Below are 22172 nucleotides of genomic sequence, written 5' to 3' on the forward strand. Positions count from 1 at the left end.
CAGGATAGCCTTCCCCAACCTAATGCCCTTCAGATGTTTTGGGCTTCCACACCCCAAGCAGCATTCAGGCCAATGGACAGGAGTGCTGGGGCTTGTAGGTCAAAACATCTGGAGGGTGGGGGAAGGCTGCTCCAAGATCAGAAGCAGCTTCTTAGTATCAGTTGCTGGGGAAGAATAGCAGAAGACGGGAACTGCTCTCATATGTTGCTTGTGAGCTCCTCGGAGGCATCTGATTGTGGGAAACAGGATGCTGGTGGACTAGATAGTCTCCTTATGTTCTCCTGTGATCCATTCACTGCAAAATACTGTTATACAGCAGTATGGACCATTGTTCTGGTCTGTTTTTACTTCATGGACTACAGTTTTGTTCCCTAGGGCCACTTCATGGAAGGATGCTTGAAAGGTTTCAGAATTAATTCTCAGCTGCCTCTGTGGTTATGATCCGGTTAAGCTGTCTGTGTGCATCAGTGGAGGCTGCGCACCTTGGATAGCGCCTTTAGAGTTCTGATTGGTTCTGACTGAAACCCAGAGCAGATTCACATTGGAGCCCACAGCCCCCGTTGGTGTGCACAGAGGAGAACCATGCACACAACCAAGGGGGTGGAGAATGAAGTTGTTGAGGTCTCCATGGCAGTAGCTGCTACCATTGCTGAAGAGAGGGGATGCTTTTTCCTACAGTTTACATGTTAAAATGCAAAGTGGAGAGGAAAAAAATAGGTTGCTTCTCCTTCAACATGTGGTGGAGACCTCTCAAAACATCTCTGGTTCTTCAGTGTTTGGTTTTGTCATTGTCAATGAGGTCCATTTGAAAATGCACTGGAGACCTACAGGGGTTCCTGAACCTGAGTTTAAGCGCAACTGCTCCAAAGCAGTGATGTTGTCTTCACTGGGGCTGGTCCAGAGCCAATCATTGTCAGTGGTAGCCACAGACTTCTATCTGCAGCATCTCCCCAAGAGGCCCTGTTCTGAGTCTTTTGCTTACTTGGAAACAGGTCTGCACATCTAAAGGAGAATGTCAGCTCACATCACACTTAGGGCTAAACTAGACCATAATTCATGCCATTTGTGTGCATGTTTTATTTTTTAAAGTAAACAGCAGGTACAGGGAGCCTGATCTGGATTGGGACCCTGCCAGATGGTAGGAGGACCATAACCCATCGCCCTCTGCTATGGTTCCAATCCAGATCAAAGCACTCCATTCTGCACTTACTATTTGCACTAGAAGGAATGTGCCAATGGAATCTTTCTTTCCAAAGTAAGTAACAGGCGTGGTGGGAGAGCAATCTTGTTCTAGACTGAGCAGAGGGCAAAGTATTAAAGCCCCCTTATCCCTCCATCATTTTCCCAATCTGGATTGTAAGCACCATGCCCATTATATATATACAAAAAAAAAAAATTCACACAATAGCTAATTGCATGAATGGTACCATGTCTACTTTGGCCCAAAGAAATGGTGCAGTTTCAAAATCCTAGGACTGGCAGCTTATAAATACAGCGTAGGGAGTTTAGTGAGAACTCTGCTGTAGAGAAGGGCTTTTTATCCACTCTCCAGGGAGTCCTGTCAAATCACCCCTTGTCAATTTCACAGATGTATTTATCTTATCAGTTTCATTGCGCTCAGGTGAAATGAAGTAGGCTGGATTCAGATGACAACGCATTTTTATTCTGCAGCAACTTTACCATGCAGAGAAACATAAAACTGGATTCTTTGAATGTGCATCCATACTTTTGCTCTTGCACTGATGGATAAAACCTGTGCCTTTGTTTCCATAGTTATTTCTGCTTTTTTTTTTCACTGCTGGCTTCACATGTTTGAGAATCTGGTTTAGGTGAATTATGTCCCATCTCAAAGAAAAGCATCAAGAGAGGGCCTTTTCCTATTCCTACACATTTCACACCACACCCTCAAAATGCTTATTAATGGGGTGGCAATAAAACAGTTCAGACAAGACATTTCCTTCCTGTGAAACCATTCCCAGCCAACACTGGTGTAGCTGAAATGATGTGTGAACCAGGTCATCACAGGGTTACGCTCCTGCACCCCAGCGCTTGCTCAGATTTCAGTTCCCTAGAAGGAAGGCACTTGGGACTTGTGATATTTCTTTTATGAAGGTTTATTTGCACTGCGTTCAGGCCTACAACAACCCAGCTCCAAGCAAACCCTGCTTGCCCCTCAGCTGCCCTGCAGATCTCCTTGCAAGACAAAAGCCACTCTCCTTTTGTGTCAGGTCCAGCCTTCCCTGGATTTATTTATTTATTATTGCATTTGTATCCCGCCTTTTTTCCTACAAGGAACCCAAGGTGGCGTACATAATCCTCCTCCTCTCCACTTTATCCTCACAACAACAACCCTGTGAGGTGGGTTGGGCTGAGAGTTTGTAACTGGCCCTAAGTCACCCAGTGAGCTTCCATAGCCAAGTGGGGACTAGAACCCGGATCTTCCGACTCCCAGTCCGACACACTAGCCACTACACCACACTGGCTCTCTCATTCATTTCCTCCTGCCCCCTCAAGCCTTGTAGAACAAAAAAGTTGCCCATTTAGGCATTACAGTGTGGGGATGGGGGAATCTTCAAACACTTTTACCCAGAGACACTGAGTTATAAGGATCCCCTGGAGGTAATTTAGACTGACCCCAAACACATACAGATGCAGTTGACCGCAACTCCTGCCATGGTGGCTTAACTTTTCCTAGCCACCACAATATGGGAATTGATGGGATATAGCACTATGAAAGTGGTATGAAAGCGGTATATGGTATGTGTCATGGGCCCCAACAGTTGTCAGTGCACTTCAATACTGCTATAAAGCAAGAGTGTGGCTCCTGCCTCTTATATACTGCTTTCATACTGCTTTCATAGTGCAATATCCTGCTTGGTGTAGATCTGACCAGGGTCTTATCAGACATAGCACCTAGACCAGTGGGTGGGCAACTTGTGGCCCTCCAGATCTATGGCCTACAACTACTATCATTCCTCACCTTTAGAGAGCCAGTGCAGTGTAATGGTTAGAGTGTTGGACTGGGACTCAGGAGATCTGGGTTCTAGGCCCCACTTGGCCATGAAGCTCACTGGATGACTTTGGGCCAATCGCTGACTCCCAACCTAACCTACCTCACAGGTTTGTTGTGAGGATAACATGGAAAATAAGAAGATATACATGCAATAATAAATGAGGTGTGCTGGCTAGGATTGATGGGAGTTGTAGGCCAAACATCTGGATAGCTAGAAGTTGCCCACTACTGACCTAGATTATGGAACTACTTCCTGAGGGAATCAGAGTAATGGGATTTCATGCCAAGTTATGACCCTGCTATTTCAGAGGACGTTTCAGATGGCTGACAAGTTAGTTGTTGTATGCCCATGTTTAATTCTGTTGTCTTAATGCTATTGGTGCTGTATTTGCATTTTTGTTTTATTATGTTCATTTCTTTTATCTTTTTGGAGCGCAGAACTCTTTATGCCATAGCAGGACACTGCACTAGATGGCTTTAAGGACTGGTCTGAACATTCAAAACAAAAGAAAAACAAACAAAAACGTTCAGAATGTAGGTGGGGGGATTCCGTGACTGAATGCTCCCCTGAGCAAACCCCACCACCACCAAAAAGAAAAAACCCTCCAGCCAATGGAACACTACCATATCAGAGAGAGAAAGGATCAAAGCATAGCCTTCTCCCTGATGTGCTAGCCTTCTATGTACAGGGGATTATATGTGCCGCCCCACCTGAAATCCAACATGGCACAGTCCTAGGGAGGCTGTACCATGTGCTTTTCCTCTGAATGCTGACATTCAGTCTCTTGCAATGCTGTGATTCTCCAAGGCCACTCACCACCAGCAAGTCATTGAAGAGGAAAACCTCCCTCTGGTGGGCGGCTTGCTTCTGCACTTTGTTCACGTCCGTCACTTCATAAAGGCGGCTGCAGCAAACCAACCGGCGATGTGGCACTGACAGGACCTGGAAGACACAGACTGAGTGGGAACGGTCCCCTGCCTTAGCTGGCATCTCGAAACCATTGTAGGTTTATGAAGCCACGCAGTCTCTTGGCTGCGTCCCACCCCATCGGCACCCTGTCCCCATCAGTAGGTTTTCTGCTTCGCCCTGGGAAAACTAGCTTTGGCATTGAGTGTCCCGGGTCACTTTCTCACAGTGATGGCAGTCCAGGGCTCATTCCTTTCAGGGCTTGCCCTGATCTTCAAACCCTCAACCTGTCTAACAGGAGTCAAAGGCTTAGGGAACTTTACCACCAGCACAATGGAATGTGACCTCTAATGCAAAATCTGCTAAGCATGTTCACTGGGGTGGGGATCACATTTCCCATAACAGCAAAAACGGAGAATGAAAGGGCAACGTTTATTATTATGGATTGCAAGTGGGATCTGCCGCAAAATGTTGCAGTGTATCCTCACTCCTAAGAGGAGTGCTCCTGTTCAGGGTTCTAGCCAGCCATTCCACTCCTTCCTGCCCTACAGGTTTTCCACTTTTCCCCCAACAGCCATAGTTACTGAGCATGCTCAGTCTAGGGTGACCATACAGAAAGGAGGACAGGGCTCCTGCATCTTTAACAGTTATACAGATAAGGGAATTTCAGCAGGTGTCTTTTGTATGCATACAACACCTAGTGAAATTCCCAGTTCATCACAACAGTTAAAGCTGCAAGAGCCCTGCCCTCTTGACCAGATACACTCATCAATGGAAATCAATGGAGTCTGGGGAAGCTGGGATATGGCATATCCTGAGGTGTTCCCAGTCACTGGCATGCACCCTTTACCCCCTCTCCAAGGTTATTTTTGTGATCTCAGAGAGCCCCTGGCGTGCTTCATTCCCAACTAACTGTGAGAATGTGGCCAGAGTCCTGTCTCCAACCTCGGATCCAGGAATCTGAATTATTCTATGCCCACCCACCCCGCAACCAGTCTCTGTGTAGGGGCCATAGGATTGCTCCTGAATATATAGAGAGATGGAATTTGAGAAAAATAGAAGGGAAGGGAAGATATGGACACATTACAAAAGGAAATAATGGGGCAGAGTGGGGGGAAGGAAAGGAAAGAATAATGGGAAACTTCAAGAGATCGCCATAGCCCAGTGGTGAGGCCCAGTGATTTGTATGCAGAAGGTCCAAATTCAGTTCCTGGTATCTCCAGTTAAAGGGACCATGTAGTGGGTGACAAGGTAAGACCTCGTTCTTCCTGAGACCTTGCAGAGCTTCTGCCAGTCAGCCTAGACCAGTGGTCTTCAACTGGTGGGTTGCAACCAAAAAGTGGGTCACGAGATCAGCGGGTCATGGCAAAGCTCTTGCAGCCCTGTTGGGCATGGGGAAAACTATGAAAGTGGGTCCCATGTTGAAGGTTGGGAGTCTGAGGTGGGTGTCAGGTCTGGACCAGTTGAAGACCACTGGCCTAGACAATACTGGGATAAATGGAAAACTACTCTGGCATAAGGTAGCTTTCTAAGGAAATGCAGGAAATACATGATTTTGCCAGAGCAAAATCATCTCCATCAGGCAGACAGGCAGTCTATAGCGATGTGTCAGGGCTCACCGTTTTCATTCCAACAATGGATTTTTCCACTTTGGTGACATAGGTTACATGATCCTCATTGGATTTGAGCTCTCTCTGCTGGATCCTCTCATAAATTCCCACCACCAAGTCCCGGGGAATATCGGCACCATCATCCACTCCTGTGGGGGCACAAACAATGTAGAACAAATTAGACAGAGAGAAGGTTCATAGCTGAGTGGCATGGACCGTTTTCAGATGGTTGTTTTTCAGAGACCAGAAAAAGTGAAAGGTATAGCCATAGTTGTCCATGAGTGAATATACATTATTGCTGAGCCACTACGGACACTGGTCAAAGAGGCATTGCATGGATTAGAAGCACCACTAAAATCTGCCAAGCAGTTTGATCAGAAACTGTAAATTTCTTTTCATTGGCTTTGCCAGAGAGGCATTTCAAATACAAATATATGTACAACTTTTTCTCCTTCTCCCATAATACTAGAACATGAGGTCATCCCACGAAGCTGATTGGTGGGAGATTTGGTACAGATGAAAGTGCATCACACAGCGCATAGCGAAACTAGTTAAAGTATGGAATTCAGTACCACAGGATGTGATGATGGCCACCAAGTTTGATGGCTTTAAAAGGGGGTTAGATAGATTCCTGAAGGAGAAGGGTATCAAAGGCTACTAAGCCTGATGGCTATGTGCTAGCTCCAGTATCAGAGGCAGTTACTGGGGAATATGGGTTGGAGGGTGCTGTTGCTTCGTGTCCTGCTTGTGGATTCCTTGTTGACAGCTGGTTGGCCACTATGTGAGCAGAGTGCTGGACTAGATGGACCCTTGGTCTGATCCAGCATGGCTTTTCTTATGGTTCCTAATGCAAATGGGCAAAAGTTTATGGTTCTCTCTCTCTCTCTCTCTCTCTCTCTCTCTCTCTCTTTTTCTCTCTCTCTCCCTCTCTGAGAGGTGGCAACCCTACTTTTTTCTCCTCAGACACTTATATTTTAGCTCACCCAATGTCATCTGAAGACATCCTGGGCTTGAAGTCTACTTAACTTGAAGTCTGTTTAATGCAGGATTTCAAATAGCAAGGAAGATTGGCTCATTCCCCCAAAAAAACCCCAAAACACAACCCTCACCTCTCAAGTTCCGAATAAAGTCCTCCAGCATCATCTTCCTGTCGGGTTTGATGTTAGGGCTATACATATCCGTATTGAGAAGAATGATGGCGAAAGCCAGGATGAAGATGGTGTCTGGGTTATGGAACTGTTGGACCACATCTGGGTTACACATGCAGTACCGCTGGCTGCAGATGGATGGAGACAACGTCAACACTCGTCAATGTAAACCAAAGGCTCATTTGTCACTGATACACATAGATACCTCTCTGGGGTGCAAAAATTACTTACACTCTGCCTAGCAATGATCATAACATAGTTGTACATACAATCCCCTAGCTGTACCTCAGAATAAATGAATAAATCACTCACTTTAGGTAGATTCATAAGGCCAGGTAAGCTGTGATAAGCTTCCATGCCCCAGCTTGCCTTGCACTGATTGATTGTTCATTCATACGATGAGAAGACTTTGTCCATCCACAATAACTGGCCCATGTTAACAACCTCAAACATGATGGACAACGGTCATGGGAGAAAATATCATCTGAAGTTGATTGTTTGAATTGATTGTTTACACAGGGCTTTTAAAATTAGGCTGCAGGCCTCAGGTTGCCCCATCCCCACCAAGGTGCACAGAACAGTTTTAATTAATCATCTGAGTCCAGATAAATATGTGGTATCTTAACAAACAAAACGAAAAACCTTCCCTGACCACTGATTTGTGTCACAGAGACAATTGCCCCACAGTCGTTGTGGAGAGGAAATGGACCTTATAAGGATTGGCTTCACTGCCAATTTTTTTCTGTTATCTGAGGGAACAGGAGACCACACGATCACAGTTGAACCTCTTTGGGTGAAGGCGTTGCAGAAAGGTGAAACACGTACAGGTCAGCTGCCTATCGACCCACATCCCGTGGGTAGCTGCCCTGTAATTTCTTCACTAAAGCAACTAGCTGACTTTAATGTGAATGCTTCATAGGTGGAATACAGTCACAGATATTTCTTACTAAAAGGGAAGTGCATTATTTATTTAAAAACGTTTTTTGGGGGGGGCTGCCTTTCAGGGCAGAAGGCCTTCCAAAGCGGCTCAAAACATCAAAATACATAAAAACAGTTAAAACATGTAAAGCAATTAAAAACAATCATAAATAATAATAATAATAACCAACAGTAAACCATCATGGCATTCTAAATATACTAAAGAAAGAAGCTTTCTCTAGTGAGAGGCTACCTGGAGGAGTGCCATGTGTCTCTAGCTCCACACATAGACGCATTGACCCTGTTCAGATGACATACTAAGCCATGGTTGTTAAGCATTTTCAGCTAAACATTATGGCTCAGTGTGCTGTGTGACCCATTCCTAACCATGGTGGCTACATAAACACGGTTTAAACATACTCCATTTGCTGTAAAAGGCTTAGTGGACTAACAATGGCTTAGTGTGTTTTCTGACTATGCCCATTGCGGCCCATGAACCCACAAAAACCCTGCCAGGGCGGGAGGGCAGGTTTTTCCAGGCCTCCTCCAAAATGCATAGTCTCACCACTTCTCTTGCGGAATTGTATACATTTAGAAAGTACAATCTTTGGAACAGGAGTGTCAGAAGAGCAGGTGCTTCTAAATATACACAGTTCCTCTGATGAAGGTCATTGGTAGCCTGGAAGGCATTGGGCCTAACAGCATGTCTGCATACATCTGTTGGCCTTTATTTATTATCACATGTCTATCCTGCCTTTTTCGCTCCCCTCTTGCAAGGAACTCCAGGCGAGATGGCGTCGTCTTTGCGTCTGCTTGTTCAGCTTCCTCACTCCATTCTTTTCCTCCTTCCATCTCTCCTTCTCCTGTCAGAGACAGCCGATTTTCCATAGCTAATGGAGCAGCTGGCGAAGCTGCACCCATTGACGCTGCTCTTACCTGAAGGCTTCAATGAGCCGTTCCACTTTCTGAGCCTCTCCCTGCACCCGGATGTGGGCCTGAAATTTCCGCAACGCTTCATCTAGCTCCATGCCAGAAAAGTCCATCTCGTCCACCACACAGCTAAGGAAGAGAGGAAACAAACAGCTTCGGTATTCATCTTCATTCTGGGTCGGCCTTTATGTAAAGTACTATACATAAATGCTAAAGTATTGCTGTAGACGTGGATCCCAGTTGGGGTAATGACTGAATGACATCATATATATATATATATATATATATATATATATATATATATATATATATTATTGACTTTTTCTGCAAATCGCTACCCCTTTTATCCACTTTTTGGGTGAAGCACTTCCTCTTTGGGGAAGAATGAATACGTGAGCAGCCTACTTTGCTTCCAAAGGTGTGTACACATTATTTATTTTGCTCTGGCTTCAACAAATCCGGTCGCCACTATCGCCATTGCAAGCTGCTTGGAGGCCAAACCAATCATGCCCCCGCCCCCCGCTTCTGTCAGGAAAGGCTGTGGGGCAAAGATTTGCCCAGACTGGGGTTGAGGGGGACTTGACCATTTTTAACCTGACCAGCAAGGCGAGCCCAAATTTGTAGGGGGGCCCCCCTGTGTTTCCCCCACCAGCGTCTCTTGTCAAATACGAAAGCCTGCATAAGCCATTTTCCATCAGCGGAAGCAAAGCGAGCTTGTCCACCACAAGCAGTAATCCTTCTTTCAAACCATTTTTAACTCCCTGGAAAACCCAACCAAATTTGCAGGCACAGAGACCTGGGTTCTTTCTATGCCCAAGGAGCTGCTGAACTCAATTATCAAGGGAGGGGGAGGGGAATCAATGTGACTGGTCTCCCAAGCCAATCTTTATATTTTCCCCTTCAAGGGGCAGATCAGAGGATGTTTGCAGAGGGAGAAAGAACACTAAAGTGCTATCCCTCCACATTTTGCCTCCCTACTTTCTGTTTGTTATTTTTATTTTACTAATACACACACTTCTTGTTCTTCCCAAGGGGTCCCATCAAGACTTCTTCCTGCTAAATGTTTAGCTTTGATAACTGCAGAAAATTTCCTGGTCAATCAATACCAGGTTCATAGTGGAAGTCACCTCTGGAGACTTTAAAATCTGGAGAAAAGAAAGCAAGTCCTTCAGTGCATTCTGCTTCCTTGCACCAGGGCATCATTAAAGCTTGAAACCTTGTCAATGGAATGGGAACTATAGATCTCATCTTTTCCATCAACAGGACGTCGGAGATTGCACACTCCATGCTAGGGCATGGTTCAAAGACCTCCAACGAAGAGTTTCTCAGGAGGTCATCTTAATTTTGCCTGAGAATGGGACTGGCCAGGGCCAGCCCTTCCATTAGGCAGAGTGAAGCAGTCACCTCAGGTGGCAGATGCTGGGAGGCGGCAGCAAGATGTTGTAGGAGAGAGCTGTGAGCCATGAGGCCTGCCCAGCACTCCTTCATCTAGCTTGCTGCCTACAGGCTCAGTGAAGGACACTGTCGCATTGCCAGTTTTGAAGACTGATTCAACAGCTGGTCCAGTTGGCGTTTTTCAGTGGAATGGGAGAGAGCACCATCTTGTTCTTTGCCTCAGGCAGCAAAATACCTTGGGCTGCCCCTAATACTGGCAGTATCATACCTTGCTAGGGAACTGAACCAGCCCACCCCCACTTTGCTGTGCAGCAGGGCTACTGCTGTACTATAGCTTTCTGATCATGGAGACAATGTAATAAATACAGTTTGATAGTGGGGAATAGGGAAGGGGGTCTCGCTGAGCTACTGCCTCCTCCTCCCAAGCCACAGGAAGGACATCATGGCTGAAGAATGCAAGACCACATGGAGAGGTGAAGGCGGCAAGAGTTCAGCTTCCCTAACTTTTAGCTTTTTGCACACAATAATCCTGAGGAACAGTGAGTTCCAGTGGAGCTTTTAAAAAGAAACACGCAAAAAGAAAAACACCACCAACGATTCTTCTTCTTTTGAAGGGGGAATGGAATGCAGAGCCAACGAGATCAATTTCACTGCAAATTCAGTGGCCATCAATTCTTGCTGGTCCTTCTGGCCGCAGGGAGCATCCCCAGAAGCAGCCGCCTCTCCAGCTGGCAAGGGGCTGCCTCCCGCCAGTGCATATTCCGACCCGAGGCACCTTGAACAGGACTCATCAGAGCACCGGAGCCTCCTAGCATGAGGGTTGGGGAAAGGCAGGAAGCAGCTGTACCGTCGTGGGCCAGGGATCTACTCAGCCGAGCGCAATGACCTATTTTCAGGCTTTTTCCGCTCAGGTGACAATGTAGCGGGAGCCGGCTTCCAACTAAATGCGGCTGTAATGAACTGGCAGCCCACGCTGGGGGAGGGAACAGAGGAGAGGCAGCCAGGTGGAAACTCTTAAAACCACAAGACACAACGATATTAATAAGTAAGAGCCCCCCTCCCCTCCCCGCAAAAGGAAACCACTTCAGGACAAGCCAAGAGAGGGGGGAAGTTCGCCACGCATTCGTCTGGCAGCTCCCGGGCTCACCAACGCTTCCCACACGGGGGTCACTCTTATTTCAGACACAGCTCTCTCTGCACAAATGCACCTTTGCCATATGCTTCGTTCCTCATACACGGACATCTATGCGCAGCGCATAAGAGGATGGGATGCAAAGGAGTCTCTCACACAGCTGACAGAAGAGGAACTAGACATGTAGGGGAGAGAAAAATCAACTCCCCAACACACACACACACACACACACACACACACACACACTGTTTCAGGTTTCTATGACCCTTTTCAGATGACACACTAGGCTGTTAACCTGTTGCAGCAAAAGGTTAGTGAGCATGTTTAAACCGTGGTTATGTAGCCACCATGGTTAGGAATAGTTCACATGACATGCTAAGTCATGGTTCACGCGACACGCTAAGCCACAATGTTTCACTCAAAATGCTTAACCACTGTGGCTTAGCGTGTCGTCTGAACAGGATCTATAACTAGGATGAGGAGGGGCAGTCTGTAATCACCCCAGAGACAAACAAAATAGTTATTTAACAGAATTTACTTAACTTTAGAATGTTTGGTAAACAACATTAAGAAAATGATAAACTTTAGGCCACAGTTCTCTGTAAACTGCAGTGCTACTCTAGCAGGACCAACAACAGTGCCTTCTCCCAATTCCTTCAGTCTTTTGCGGCCAGTCTCTGTTGTGGAGGCTCACTCCTCTTCTACGTGAAGGCTGCTTTATCTGCTCCTTTCTTTTCTTCACCACGCTGCTGCTTTCTCTCTCCTCCTCCTCTCTCCTGCTGCCTTCCCCATTCCTCGCCTCTCCCCTAGGGTGACCATATGGAAAAGAGGATAGGGCTCCTGTATCTTTAACAGTTGTATTGAAAGGGGAATTTCAGGCATGTAGCTCCTGGTGAAATTCCCTCTTCATCACAACAGTTGAAGCTGCAGGAGCCCTGCCCTCTTTTGTTTCTGGTCACTCTAGCTATACTAATGGGAGACATGATAGAGGTGTACAAAATTATGCATGGTGTGGGGGCGGGGGCTGACGTCAAAGGGGGCGGGGCCAAAATGCAAAAAAAAACAAATCCAGCCTATTTTAGCTTAAAGTTCTTACTGCCAATAGCTAAGCCTTCAGAGCTCATTTCAACTCTTTAGGAGGTGGAAGGGAAGCGGGGAGAACAGCATAAAAGCCGAGAAACCATCAAATGATTGGCCATTGCGGGAAAGGGTCAGAGGCCAGAAGGACACTCTTAAATTGTGTACTTTCGTCCACAGCCTCTTTGCCTCTTTGCCCATCCCTGGAAGGTGGGCCCTGAGAGCTTCTCTGAGATTGAATTCAAACCTCAGACAGAAATAGGCTCCCAGCCCTGGTGTAGACATTGGCGTGGTTCAGACAACATGCTAAACCATGCTGCTTAACCACAAAATAGTTAAGGGAATGCATGCATTCCCTTAACCATTTTGTGGTTAAGCAGCATGGATGATGATGATGATGATGATGATGATGATATTTATTTGTATCCCGCCTTTTGCCCAATACTGGGCCTCAAGGCGGCCTTACAAAATTTAAAACATAGACATTTTAAACCTAGGGGGGGAAATGTACAAAAATAAAAAATAAAATAAAATAATATACAATATTAAAACATAAACGATTTTACAACTCCTTAACATAGATGGAGGACCAGGTTATACTCCAAAGTCCTGCTGGAACAAACAAGTTTTCACCTGCTTCCGAAAGCGCATCAAGGAGGAAGCCAGCCTAGCTTCCCCGGGAAGAGAGTTCCAAAGCACTGGAGCAGCCACCGAGAAGGCCCTCTCCCATGTTCCCACCAAGTGCGCCTGTGAAGATGGGCTGAAAGAAGGGCTGAAAGAAGGGCTTCTCCAGAAGATCTCAAAGCACAGGCAGGCTCATAAGGGAGAATACAGTCTTTCAGATAACCTGGACCTGAGCCATAGGTGTGTTGTCTGAACCAGGCAATTATTGGGCTCCATAGGCCAGTGATCCAACTCTGTATAAGGCAGCATCCTGTGTTTCTACATTTGGATCTTAGGCTGCGGGGAAAGCCAAAGCATGGCCTGTCATAGGGATTGTGAGGCTGGGGGCAGAACATTACCTGCTCATTAACCTCCCCCTGCAAAAGCTCCTCCTGCATAAACTCCGACACACATCACCCCAACGAGGCAGCGTTACGCGCACCCTTTCCGCAAGCCCGATTGGCTGCTTCCTGCCAATTTCTGAGCAGAGCCCAGGGAGTTACAAATTCTGGACGGCAAGGAGACCAGCTCACCCTCCAGGAGAATGCATCAGAACATAGTGCCCCGGATCTAACAAGCAACCTGCTCCCCATTCACCAGAATGTCTCTTACGTTCAGAAAAATAACCCCTGCTTTGAAAAGCGATGGAAGAAGACAGCTGCGCCCGACCTTCCCGGAATCCTTCGACCCACAGAACAAACAGCCCCCACCCACCCCGCTTAGTGATGCTGCCAGCTCTCTCTGTGGCATGAGCCAGCCACGGCCGCTTACGCAGCGGAGCTCATGAATGAACCGGGAGAGTCGGGCGTTCGCGAGGCAAACCGTCAGGAACAAAAGGTGAAGGGAATCGGGGCAGAATCTGCGGACGAGAACCGACGACGGCACGAAAGGGAGGTCAAAGCAAAGCAATCGGGAAAAGAGACAAAGGTGGTGGAGCAGATATAATGCTGTTGGTCTCTTAACCATGGTGAAGAGAATGAGAGAAGTGTGGTGGGGGTGGGGGGGTCTCCTCCTTCCCTCACCAGCCTGCCTTCGCTCTCTGTTCTCTTGACAGCTTAACTGTGTTTCAGGATTGCAGCTGCACAGATTTTCTAATGGTAGTTCATGTGGACTTGGTTTCCCATCGCAACGAAGATGGGGAAAGTTGGCCAACACTGGGGAAGAAAGAACCTGGCGGCGTTCACCATGGTGAGCACCACTGCAGCTGTGTCATTACACTGTAGCAAAAGCAAACCAGGGATGGGAGGAAGGAATGTACAGCCGAGAAGAGGGGTGTGGGATGTAGGTCACAGGTCACTCATCTGCTCCTACTTTCTTAACCATGGTTAAGTGATCAGTAGCGTTATGTCTGCGCCAGGTTGTAGAACAGATGATCAAAGCTACAGCTTAACAGTATTTGGGGTGGGAGGAAGAACTGCAGGGAGTTTCCTTCTATCGGGTCAGACTGTTGGTCCATTTAGCTTAGTATTGTCCATTATGGCTGGCAACAGCTCTACAGGGTCTCAGACGGAGTGAAGAACACAGGAAGGGCCCTGCTGGATCAGACCAAGGGTCCATCTAGTCCAGCATTCCGCTCACAGAGTGGCTAACCAGCTGCCCTTGGGAAACCCACAAGCAGGACATGAGTACAACCCATGTTCCCCAGCAAAAGGTGAAAGAAGAAGACAGACCACCCTGGGAGTTAAAGCTTTAATAGATGGGTTCTAGGCTGGCGTGAAACCTTTCTTCCAAGAAACCTACAGTGGTGTCCGTGATCCTCTGCCTCTCCTTTTTTATGCTTATAACAACCCTGTGAGGTAGGTTAGGCTGAGGGTCAGTGTGTAGCCTAAAGTCACAAAGTGAGCTTCATGGAAGAGTGAGGATTAGAATCCAGATCTCCTGAGTCCCAGACCAACACATTAACCATTACATCACCTGCTAGCTGATCCTTTTAACTGGAAGTGCCAGGGGTTGAACATGGGCCCCCCTTCTGTATGCAAAGCAGGTACTCATCCACGGAGCGATGGCCCCTCTCTCATGTGCTGGCAAAGGGTCCCAAACCTTTTGGGGTCAGTGGTCACATTTGGAATTTTCAGAGTGTGCTGTGGGTGCTCTCACAAAATGGCTGCCATGGTGGGGATGGGGGGGGCAGGCTTGCCCATTCATAAAATGGGCATGGCTGGTCACAAAACACTCATTTCCCAGAAGGCATACTTGGTGGGACCAGAAGAAAAGTAACCTGCCCAAGAACCTAAGTACAAGGCAGAAGTCAGGCCTGAGCTCCAGAACACAGAACTACTCTTCAGAACTCCAATAAAAATGGAGCTGGAAGGCAGTACTTTACTATGCAGATGTTCACCCTTGAGTGTAAAACACACACACACACACACACACACACACACACACACACTAAAACAAATAAAATAAAAATCAAAAGGAGCAGGGAGAATTGTGAGCACAAAGAGAGATGTCTGCTGGCACTGGTGCCCATGGGCAGTCCAGAGCTGAACAATCTAATCTTCAGTCCCTGGTAGAGTTCCCTGTATGGCTTTCGACTCACACCCTGAGCTATTTGGAACCTCTTTGCTAGATCACAACATCAGATCTAAACCAGGGCTTTACGCCGGCTACAGGGCAGTCTTCCCTCAGGGCCCAGGATGGAGAGTTTCACTGCTTCTATAAAAGGTATTCTATTATTCATTCCTTGGGTTTGATTAATTTAACAAGGCAGCACTAGGAACAATGCTTCCAGTGCACATCTCTCACTCCCACATAACACTTTCAGGTGATGTTCAAGGGGACAGGGGTAAAGCTAGGCATATGCAGGAAGAAGAATATGTAATTACAAAGAATTACAGGTTGTGTATGGGGAACCTGCCGCCATGGTGTATTTTGAATACCATTCATGTGCCAAGTGCAACTCGCACTACCATCATGGCCAACTGCATGGCCAGACAAACAGCCAGTTTTTGGGGGTTGGGGTTGAGGGTCATTGTGAAAGAGAAAAAGCCAGCAATTTCTGCCAGAACTGAGTAACATAGTTTATTCACCTACTACAGCCATTACTCAACCTAGTGCCCTCCAGATGTGTTGGACTATAACTCCCATCATTCCCATCCAGCAGGGCTAGCTGTAAATGTTGGGAGTTGTCGTCCAACACATCTGGAAGGTGGCAAGTTATTATTATTATTATTATTATTATTATTATTATTATTTATTTATTTATTTATTTATATAGCACCATCAATGTACATGGTGCTGTACAGAGTAAAACAGTAAATAGCAAGACCCTGCCGCATAGGCTTACATTCTAATAAAATCATAATAAAACAATAAGGAGGGGAAGAGAATGCAAACAGGCACAGGGTAGGGTAAAACTAACAGTATAAAGTCAGAACAAAATCAAGTTTTAAAAGCTTTAGGAAAAAGAAAAGTTGGGGAAGGCTGATTTCCTGGATATCAGCATCTCAGCACAGGCAGAGACAAAACACTCTTTTCCTTCCTTTCTGTGTATTCAGAAATTTTTTGATCCTAGCAGCAGTTTTATCTGGAGCCAGGTGCAGCCCAAGCATCGGCTACTGGAGGAATACCAGAGGGTGTGCGTGAAACTATATTGGGTGGTGGTGGTGATGATGAAGCCTCACCATGGACAGCAAATGCATCCTCAAAGAAGGTGGGCCATATTACGACAGGCAGGGTCGCTGGAGCCGAGGCTGTTTCAAGAGTGCCATGGACTACCCTTTGCTCCACGCAGCTCTGACAGATATGACAGTCTCTACTCTACTCTGTCCACCGAGGAAGAAATAAGCAGAAAGGAGGGTGAGAAAGAGAGAGAGAGAGGAAGGGAGAAAGACGGGGGAGAGCCACCGACATTGGAATTCCCAGATCCAGGCTAGCAGGGATTGGCTCTGGTTCCCTGGGCTCACAGGGAACAAAATGAACGTTCCTTTGCATCTACTTCCAGTTACCTCAAACTCAAACTCTGCCCCCTCTCCCAACCCCCAGGCAGGCAGGGGAAATGGAAGGAGCTGAGCTGAGTCAGGTGGCATCCTCATCCTCCTCGTCACCATTATTATCAATATTATTGTTATTAGTGAATGGACTCATATTTGCATGGTTTGGAACAGCCCTTAGTTAGAGCCAGTGAAGGCTTCCAGTCAGTTGGATGCCTTAAGCCATGTCCACTGGCACCCATAGGGATGGCCCTTGGCATCCTGAGGGAAGGGTCCCTCCACTCCATTCTCTTAAAGGGGGCTGCCCCACATCAGGGAGGGGGGAGAGGGCAAGCAAATAACTGAATTCCTCAGCCTACTAATCTCAGCTGGCTTCAAATTGTATGGACTGCAAAGGTTAAGGAAGTGTGCCCCCAGTGGCTGAAGATGTCCTTGCAGGCTTCATCCACATGGACACTTTTAAATTAGTTAGGATCCATCCTATGGATTGCGCCCTCGTTGGTTGGAAGTCCCCAAACCCGGGGGCTTTTTTATCCATCTCATGATGGCACTTAGGAAGAGCAGGGAAGGATAATTCATATCCTGGCCTCTCCGGTCTTCCCCACCCACCGAAATGCCCCCTTTCCAGGTCTTTCTGAGGTTGCTTTTCCAACCTCAGAACGCAATTCTTTTTGCCCCAGCTGCGAGGGTACAGGGTGACGAGTGGATCTCCAACTCCCCCTTCCAGGGTCGGAGTGCTGTCTCCAACCTCGAAGGGGGGAATCCCCAGTATCCTATGGCCCCTCTGATGATGACTAGGGGCTATAGGACTGCTCCCTCTGTGTGTTTTCAATAGGGTGATCTTATGAAAAGGAGGACAGGGCTCCTGTGTCTTTAACAGTTGTACAGAAAAGGGAATTTCAGCTGTCCTTTGTATGCATGCAGCACCTGGTGAAATTCCCTCTTCTTCATTGCAACAGTTAAAGCTGCAGGAGCCCTGCCTTCATGACCAAATACAAAAGAGGGCAGGGCTCCTGCAGTTGTAACTGTTGCGATGAAGAAAAGGGGATTTCACCAGGTGCTGCACGCATACAAATGGCACCTGCTGAAATTCCCTTTTCAATACAACTGTTAAAGATGCAGGAGCCCTGTCCTCCTTTTCATATGGTCACCGTATTTTAAAAGTCAAATCTCTCTGAAGTGCATAACCCAAGAGCCCCCTTAGTATGCATGCCAAGTTTCAACTGTCTAGGTTTCATGGTCTTGGTGCTGATGGATGGACAGACAGACAGATGAACATGCATCTTCTTTGACTACCATCCCCACAGGAGCTGCCCCTCAGGGTTATAATCTAGCAGACAGAAGGGAAGGGGAACAGAGGATCCACTTGGCAATGCCAGAACACAAAGGTTGCAGACAGGCATTTGCAGCCTATTGGAATCAGGCTGATTTTCTCCATGCTTGGGATCCTAGTAGAGGTAAAGGTGGAGCCACCATCCAGTGGCCCTTGCTCCTTTGGCCTGGGACCGGGACGGAGGGCCCTTCCCCTTGGTTCAGCGGTCGCGAGGCAACTTGCCATTGGAATGGAGTTCTGCCTTGCCCAAAGCAAGATGAAGCTTTCTTGCTCAAACTGTCTTAAGCTCCTACTTGGGCTGACAGCTGGAGCCAGGCTGGTCTTCTCCTTGCTGCAGGGGACTCTTCTGGGGAAGGAAAGGGAGGGGGAGGCAACCTCCAAGCAGCCCTTGGTCCCCTAGCCGGGTGCAAGACTTCCTTCTCCTTTGCTTCCCACACTGTCGCGCACACACACGTTCTTCCCTCTTCCTAGGCTGCCTCTGCTGCTTCTGCCCCAGTGACTTTTAATTGTAGCGCTCAACACGAAAATATTGGAGGAAACACATTCCTCGGTTTGGTCCAGATCGAGATGAGTGATATATATTAAACACACATACAAAAAAAGGGGGATCCATATTCAGTTCACTAGTTGAAAGGAATTAAGCCTAAACATTGAAAAGAAGATGCCTACTCATTTGGAACCTGCCGTGATCATCGCTTAAGAGTTCAGGTGTAACTTGGTTTCAGTTTCTCTAATCTGTAACAGTGCAAATCAAGCCCTGGATCCAGGTTTCACAGTGAAAAGATGGAGCATTTATTATCCGCAGGCAGCAACACTGAAGAGGCGTTGCAATGCCCGGGGGCTCTTGTTGGTGGACCACTCTTCAGCGTGGGGCCTCAGCAAGTGCCCGACTGTGCCTACCCTCGATGCCTGGCAAATTTTTAGAAGGTATGTGGGGATGGGCAGTGATCTCTGGGCCTCAAGCAACCCTATTCTGAGCTATGTTTGAAGACTGCTCTCAAGTCTCCATGTTTGTTCTGACCCAGGTATGGAAACACATAGATTTTGTCTTTTCAACTCCCTTCCAGCAGCTTTGCACTGTATGGCGAGTGTGAGTAGGGTTGTACATTGAGCTCAAGAGGCAGTAATCATGACTATAAGCATAGTGATACTCACAACTGCTCAACCCACGTCCTCACTATGACAGTGTGGTCATGTGAAGTGGCCCGCAGCGAAAGTAATGCGGAATCTGGTACTGAGGGACTACAGCTGCCCTAGGCTTCAGTCCTCTAGGCCGTCTGCGTGCCCTGCCTGCAGATGATGTCACTGGTCTTGATTAGTGATGGGTGAATGTACTCCAAATGAATTCATTATTTCCTTGGAAAGTAACAAATTCTACTGTGTAATCTCAAATGAGCGTTCTTCTTCATTTGAGATCTTGTTCTCTGTATACAAGTTTCTATGCATGTGCAATGTCAAACTGCATCTTGGGAGCTGTAGTTTGGAATTGTGTAGTGTATCATGACATCATGCATCCTCACATTATGTACCCCTTCCTGAATGGCTGTTTCCATGTGGCCTTTTCTACATAAGGTTTATTTGCTGTCGCCAATCGGTACATGGAGGAGAGCAAACGAGAGATCAGTATATGGAAGGGTATACAGCCTATGTGGTTGTTTCTTCAAACATAATTGGTTTGTGGAAAGAATTCAAATGCCAACCTTTCCCTAAAGGGTTAAAGTGACATCATCACATTTCCTCCTGAAAGGAAAGCCTTAAACTAAGCAACTCAGCACATGCACAGAAATGCCATAATTTAGATGATGATGATGATGATGATGATGATGATGATGATGATGATACTAATGCATGCACATGCTTCGGAGCTCACAATTCATTCTAAAATTAAAAACAAATTCATAAGACAGTGATCCAAGCTCGCTACAAAGATGAATATTATGAACGCATGGGTTTCAACTCACAAGCCAACTAATTATGAAATTCAGCAGCACCACTAGTCCTGATTGTGTCATTTATTAGTGCTGAGAGTCAATGTACAGAAGGTGAAGGATAGCAATGGATAGTTTCTTAATAGATTTGGGAGTACAACTCTCACAGACATTTACATCCTTGATTCCCAGCCTGTGCATTTCTCCCCCAGCAAATCCAGATTGCCCCTTCCTTGAGTAATAATAATAATAATAATAATAATAATAATAATAATAATAATGTATTTCTTACCCGCCTCTCCCTCTAGATCGAGGCGGGGAACAACATGAAATACAAAAATATTATAAAATACATAAAACTGATTAAAACATATAAAACTAATTTGTTGTTTATTCGTTCAGTCGTTTCCGACTCTTCGTGACTTCATGGACCAGCCCACGCCAGAGCCTTCTGTCTGCTGTCGCCACCCCCAGCTTCCCCAAGGTCAAGTCTGTCACCTCCAGAATATCATCCATCCATCTTGCCCTTGGTCGGCCCCTCTTCCTTTTGCATTGTTAAAAACAGCCAGACTTCTTAAAATTCGACTGGGTAGGCCTGCCGGAAGAGATCAGTCTTTATAGCCTTTTTAAATTCAAAAAGACTGTTGAGTTGGCAAATCTCTCCTGGCAGGCCATTCCACAGTCTGGGAGTGGAAGAGTAGTTTCCCTGAATTCATTTATGCAAAAAAACTTTTCCCTCCCACAATGCATTTCTCCTGCTGGTTTCCATGGGGTTATTCCCAACGTTCACACATTTATCTCTCCAAAAGAATGCTGGGAAGAGGGCAGGTAAGAGCGCCACCAAGTAGTTACAGGAAAGTCCGCACACCATAGCAAACGTCGGTAACCACTGTCGACAGAGGACGTCGTGGGTGTTGGGTGGGGGAACACATGCGGGTGGGGACAGGAGGCCACTTACTCTAGAACGTCCCGGTTGAACTGTTTCTTGCTGTTTCCCAGGAACTCCCCAATCATCTGCCGGCTGAGCCCCTTGCGCTGCAACAGGAAATGGGCCACTCCGATTGGTGTGTCTGGGATGAAGCCCCGAGAGATCAGGAACTGGATCCCTTTGTCTGGATTTCTGCAAAGGGAAGGCAGGTAAAAGTGAGCTGTAGACTTACTCCAGCGCTTAGAGCTGGGGTGCAAAACCTCAGGCCCAGGGGCCAAATTTGGCTCTCGGAAGTTTCCCACATGGCCACACACCTTTTCCCTTGACCTCCGATCATTTGGTGGTTCCCTGAGTTTGGGGCGCTTTCTCCCCTATTCTAAAAGGTTGAAATGCCTCTCCTAAGGCTGAGTTACTGGCAGTGAGCACTTTAAGCTAAAACCAGCTGCTAATTTTTGGCTCTGCCCCTTTTTGCCTTTGGCTCCACCTACCCCCCAGAATATGCCCCACCCCCCTGAGAACTTCTCCGAAATGATCCTCAGGCGGAAAGAGGTTCAGCACCCCTGGATGAGAACAAGCAGGCCTCTTGTATGGCAAGAGGCCACAGGGGCTTTTCCATCATTGCAAGACAAAAATGGGGTAAGGCCAGGAATGGAGAATTATAATAGCAGTGGAGACTCCATTGGAGAAAATAATAGCCTCACACAGGGCCTCCACCTCTCAACTGGAGACTCAGCACAAGTGATGAGGATGATGATGACGATGATGATGATGATGGTGCTGTACATAGTAAAAGACTAAAAACCGCAACAACCTGCCACATAGGCTTACATTCTAATAAAATCACAAGAAAGCAACAAGAAAGGGAAGAAAATGCACCAAACAGGCACAGGGGACAACAAAACCAACAGTGTGAAAGTAAGAACAAAGTCAAGTTCTAAAAGCTGTAGAAAAAAGAAAAGTTTTCTATTGAGCTTTAAAAACAGTAATTGAACTCGTGATCTGCAAATGCTCTGGAAGAGTTCTGGGCATAAGGGGCAGCGAGACAAAATGGACGAAGCCGAGCAAGAGAAGTTGAGACCCTAGGGCGGGTAAGAAACATGGCATTCAATGAGTGAAGAGCAAGAGCGGGGCAATAATGTGAGATGAGAGAAGAAAGATAGGAAGGAGCTAGACTGTGACGCTTGCATTCCCCTGCATTCCACATATCACTACCCCAGGGGCATGAAGCAAAAAGCAGCGCATGAAAGAAGTAACAGGA

General features: G+C 46.8%; 1 protein-coding gene across 4 annotated transcripts in view; it reads right to left on the bottom strand.

Moving 5' to 3' along the window:
* The window catches only part of LOC134404234 (IQ motif and SEC7 domain-containing protein 3-like), a 96456-nt gene that overhangs the window by 8529 nt on the left and 65755 nt on the right, over positions 1–22172 (bottom strand). For all 4 annotated transcript variants that reach the window (XM_063134927.1, XM_063134928.1, XM_063134930.1 and 1 more), the window contains exons 3-7: positions 20945–21106; positions 8533–8655; positions 6640–6806; positions 5540–5679; positions 3831–3956 (exon numbers count right to left, since the gene is read on the bottom strand). In XM_063134927.1, coding sequence (XP_062990997.1) covers positions 3831–3956; positions 5540–5679; positions 6640–6806; positions 8533–8655; positions 20945–21106 — 718 coding nt within the window. The remainder of the gene's footprint in view (positions 1–3830; positions 3957–5539; positions 5680–6639; positions 6807–8532; positions 8656–20944; positions 21107–22172) is intronic.

The sequence above is a fragment of the Elgaria multicarinata genome, chromosome 9 (genome assembly GCF_023053635.1).
Source record: "Elgaria multicarinata webbii isolate HBS135686 ecotype San Diego chromosome 9, rElgMul1.1.pri, whole genome shotgun sequence".
In the NCBI taxonomy this organism is placed as follows: Eukaryota; Metazoa; Chordata; class Lepidosauria; order Squamata; family Anguidae; genus Elgaria; species Elgaria multicarinata.